At 36.7% G+C, this 4,892-nt stretch overlaps 1 protein-coding gene across 1 annotated transcript; it reads left to right on the forward strand.

Moving 5' to 3' along the window:
• The first annotated feature begins 2,114 nt into the window (after positions 1-2,114).
• Positions 2,115-4,076, forward strand: LOC145042258 (phosphotyrosyl phosphatase activator (PTPA) family protein). Its single transcript, XM_078990654.1, has 2 exons — positions 2,115-3,384; positions 3,893-4,076. The coding sequence occupies exons 1-2, from the start codon at positions 2,207-2,209 to the stop codon at positions 3,897-3,899; spliced, it is 1,185 nt and encodes a 394-aa protein (XP_078846780.1). The 5' UTR covers positions 2,115-2,206; the 3' UTR covers positions 3,900-4,076.
• The last annotated feature ends 816 nt before the right edge of the window (positions 4,077-4,892 follow it).

The raw sequence follows: 4,892 nt of genomic DNA on the forward strand, positions 1-4,892 counted from the left end.
AGGAATATAATGTTCTTTATATAAGGCACAACCCCCAGAATTAGGGTTTTCCCTCTTCAGCACCAACTCGTCGAGTCTAGCTTCCGACTCAGCGAGTTGGTCACTTAATCCGTGACCCAAACCCGCTCCGACTCGGTGAGTAAGTGATCCTACTCGTCGAGTCCATGCTTCAAATTTACACTTAAGCCCTTAAATTATACTTCTGAAATTTGAGATGTTACAGTGTTCAAATTATAATTCGATGATCTTGCTATCATAGCAGATATATCAGTTGAATTTGAAAAATTCATTTGAATCTCCCTATGTTTTTCAACACTTAATACCATGGAATATGCCTTGTAAACAGTAGGTAAATGATCTAAAACAAGGATTTGATTACATAAACCATCATACGAATCATTTAGACCCATAATGATTTGCATTAATCTCGCAGATGAATTGAAATATGAGATTGACTTTGTTGATCCACATATACACGAAGGTAATACTTGGAAAGAGGTGAATCACCTTGATTAATCGATGCAATTTGTGTCTGAAGTTAATATATGAGAGGCTTGTTGCTTTCACCAAAGTGTTCTTCAAGTTCTAACCACAATTCTCTTACGTTGTTTGCGAAGATGAATGCTCCAACAATTTCTTTTGAAATTACATTAAGAAGCCACCATTTGACCATACAATCGTTGCTTATCCACTCATCAAGCTCATATCCTTCTGATTCAGGTTTCTTTAATTTGCCATTGATGAATCCTGTCTTCTTCACTCCAAGTGCTAACTGAATTGAGAATTTCCACTGGATTTAATTCTAATTTTCCATTCAGCAAATTTGGTACCCAGAACATATGATCATCTCCTTTCACATTAGAAGATGAATTATTTGTAAAATTAGATGAAGAACTAGTGTTTTGATCCATAGTTGGAATCGTATTCATGAATTTGGAAAAATTTTGGATCGAACAATCAACCCAAATGCTCTGATACCATTCCAATATAGTTAGCAAGAGAAAGCAGAAAGAGAAAGTAGAGGGGAAGGTTTGTTTGTCATTTTCTGTTACAAACTGACTGTGTACAAATGAATCTAATTATAGCTATATTATCAACTAACTATATATTTACAAGTTAATATGTACACGTGTTATAGGTTTTACACAATTTCAACTCCATCAAATGATTTTGGGTTTCAATATCCGACTCATGGATTAACCCTAAGCAATAATAAATAATAAACCTTTAAATTGGAACTAAAATCAAATTACCGTTCGCGCAAAGGATAAATGTGTAATTATACATACCAAGAGCAAAACGATAGGATTATTCCTCTTTAATTCAACATTCAAAGCATTCAACGACATTGATAAGATTAAGGAAAAATTCAAAGTCGTTGGCTAGTGATCGACACTGCCGGTGTTTATTGTTCCATGTCGTAGGAAATTCAAATAAGATAAGTAAGAGAGACTAAAAGAACAAAAAATCAAAAGGAAGCATGTCACTCACCACTTTGTACAGAGACAAAACCAGCCTCCCTTTTACTGTGGGAGAATGGAGGAATGAAATAAAAGAGACACATATGGAATTAAATGGATGAAGAGGTTAATAGAATTGTGGAGTGCAAAGGGGATATGAATTCTTGGAAGATTATTGTGGGGAAAAGAATTGAGATTAGGGACATATGGGAAGATACCGGAAGAAATGGATGGTAGCTGTTGCGGTAGCCGATTTACCTGAGATCATGGAGAAACCGAAACTCTGAGTACGTGCTGGAGGTTGAAGATGGAGTGAACACAAAGGTTGTGGGCAACCTGGAGGTGTAAGATGCTAAGGAACGTAGTAACAAGTAGTGATTATAGTTCCGAGCCTGAAACATAATAGTCATTTCATAAAAAATAAAATATTTTTGTGAAAAATTTATAAATTTACGAAAATAATGGTAGAAGTTAAAATACTGCTGGATATTAAAATTTTGATTGTTTATGATTATTCACGTATAAATAAAACAACCTTGTACAATTATTTAAAATCATTTCACAAAATTCTACATTAAAACCCAAAAACAGAAACAATCTAACAGAAAAAAAATCATATTCAAATGTTTTTTCAGGCCAAAAACCGAATTGTTATTTACAATATTTCACCATTGACACATGTTTCCATTTCACTCAGCCCAACATAAACAAAACCGCTCTCTCGTCCCGATCTTTCCCGTATCACCATGGAAACCGATCGCACAACCGGCAACACTCCTGGATCCATCGAATCGCCGCCTCAGCTTCCGCCACCAGAACCCCACCATCACCACGACCACACCAGCGCCTGCGTCAACTGCGGTGGCCCTACCTCCTTCCCACCACCACCAACATGGTCCGAAACCTCTCCTCCGCCGGTCTATCGCCCCATTCGCGCTCCCGCAATCAACCTCCCTCCCAACAACAACGCGCAACAGACCATTATACTGACACCAGTTCCTCAAGCCCAAAAGGTCTCCGTCGTCTCTCCACCCTACCACTTCCAAACCCCGACCAAAATCATTCACTCAGAAGACGATATCCGCCGTTTCCGTGACTCTGCTACTTCCAAAAACTACCTCGGCTTCGTTGTCGCCCTCTCAGAATCCATCCGCGGCCACAAGATCTCTGATCCATGTCACATGTCTCCCACAATCACCTCCATCATCTCCATCCTTCAAACCCTACTTCAATTTGTAGATGAAATTCCTCCTCTCCAACAGTCTGCTCGATACGGTAACCTCGCGTATCGGGATTGGCACAGCCGTATGACTGAAAATGCGGATTCCTTAACGCTCCAATTCCTCCCCGCCGATCTCAATTCCGCCACCGTGGAGATAACCCCTTATTTTACCGATAGTTTTGGGAATGCGAGCCGAATAGACTACGGAACTGGACACGAGACTAATTTTGCTGCCTGGTTGTATTGTCTTGCGAGATTGGGAATCATCAAGGAAGAGGATTACCCAGCTGTTGTTTCTAGGGTTTTCGTGAAGTACCTTGAACTCATGCGAACCTTGCAGCTGGTTTACTCTTTGGAGCCTGCTGGTTCACATGGGGTGTGGGGGCTTGATGACTATCACTTCTTGCCTTTCATTTTTGGGTCTTCGCAGTTGATTGATCACAAGTATATGAAGCCCAAATCAATCCATAATGGTGATATACTCGATAATTTTTCCAAGGAGTACATGTATCTATCTTGTATTGCCTTTGTAAAGAAGGTTAAAAAGGGGCCATTTGCAGAGCACTCGCCATTGTTGGATGATATTAGTGGGGTGCCGAATTGGAAGAAGGTGAACAGTGGATTGCTTAAGATGTATAAAGTGGAGGTCATGGAGAAAGTTCCCATTATGCAGCATTTCCTCTTTGGTTGGCTCATCAACTGGTAAGTCTTATGTTCATGTTTTAGTCTTCAAATCCATTTGTTAAAGTTAGGATTTTCAATTTCTTGCTTATCCTCATCATGTAAGAATATCTCTAAACATGGTATTGAGTTTCTAAACATCCTTCGGATATAAATTGTTGGATCATGATCACTAGCCATTCTGCATAGTAGAAGTTGTTCTCTTCAAACTCTTGACCTTCTTGAGGAAAATAAAACATCTGCTCAAATTTAGTATAATTTCTGGCTATATACCTTTTTTACACCAAAATGAATTTTGTCAATCAAGTAAGTATCAAATACTTATGAGTTATGACATCAAATCCCAAATACTTATGAGTTATGACATCAAATCCCAAATTTAGTGTAATTGCATAGGTTGTATTAGTTAATAGGAATTTAGAAACAGAATATTAGAATACCCATAAAAAACAATGCTACAAGAAGTATGAAGATTACAAAGAATTTCTTAAACAGTGTCCTGAGTATTGATGGATGTTTGTTTTGGCAGGGAGTAAATTTAGAGGGAGGGAGCAGTTTTGAGTTTTGAGTTTTGAAGCAAACATGTTGAACTTCAGGTTTAGACACTACACTTATTTAAAACATGACTTTTATATTTTGCTTAACATGATCATGATGATGTATTTGATTGCTATGCCAATATTACTTACTTAACATGTGTTTTGTTTGTAGAATATTACACCTTTTTCCTTCTCTTCTATTCCCAATTTGTTTGAGGTCGTTTATGTAAGATATATGTGGATTGCAAGATTGTCTTTCCAAAAACATTATTCTGAAAAGTGGAAGGCTTCAACATATATAAAGACATAAAGAACTGTGTTGCATTGATGTGATATACATTAACAGTTGACTCTATAAAAAAATAAAAGAAACCACCAACTAACCAGGAGAAGTAAGTCAAACCATCAAGAGTATGTAGTCATATAACATGCTTCATGTATATAAGTTTAAAAGAAAAAGTCACCAAAGTACAATGTCTAAATGAAAACTATTCTGACTCAAAAAAAAAAAAAAAAAAAAGATTGAACTATTGCAACTATCACACAGAGAATTAAATAGTTTTTCCCTTTGATTGTATTTGTATATAGTCACATACATAAATCTAATTTTACAATATTATACCGATACTAAACCTTGCACACATCATATATGATATCCCTAGCATCGCTACTAGATTTTGGCACATACAATGGTATTGTGATCCAGTGTCTTGTAATTAAGGTGATGTGTTATCAAAAAACGCCATCAAATATTAGGCATAGCGTGTGCTTCATCAGTTACTCGTCTATACTCGTATTCAAATTGAGTTTATCAAAAATAATGATATACAATACATTATCTTACGAATTAAAGCAATGCACTTTATGAGCAACCATAATGAAACATGCTATTACCAGTATGATTGCAACACTTTACACATATTCAAGTATTGGATGTTCCCAATCCAAGTAACTCCAAAAGAATTATATTCTAACCACATAAAAATCTCA

The sequence above is a fragment of the Lactuca saligna genome, chromosome 4, assembly GCF_052625555.1.
Source record: "Lactuca saligna cultivar CGN05327 chromosome 4, ASM5262555v1, whole genome shotgun sequence".
NCBI lineage: Eukaryota > Viridiplantae > Streptophyta > Magnoliopsida > Asterales > Asteraceae > Lactuca > Lactuca saligna.

What these genes read in the sequence shown, in the direction of transcription:
- LOC145042258 (XM_078990654.1), top strand. Translation starts at nt 2,207, where the DNA reads ATGGAAACCGATCGCACAACCGGCAACACTCCTGGATCCATCGAATCG.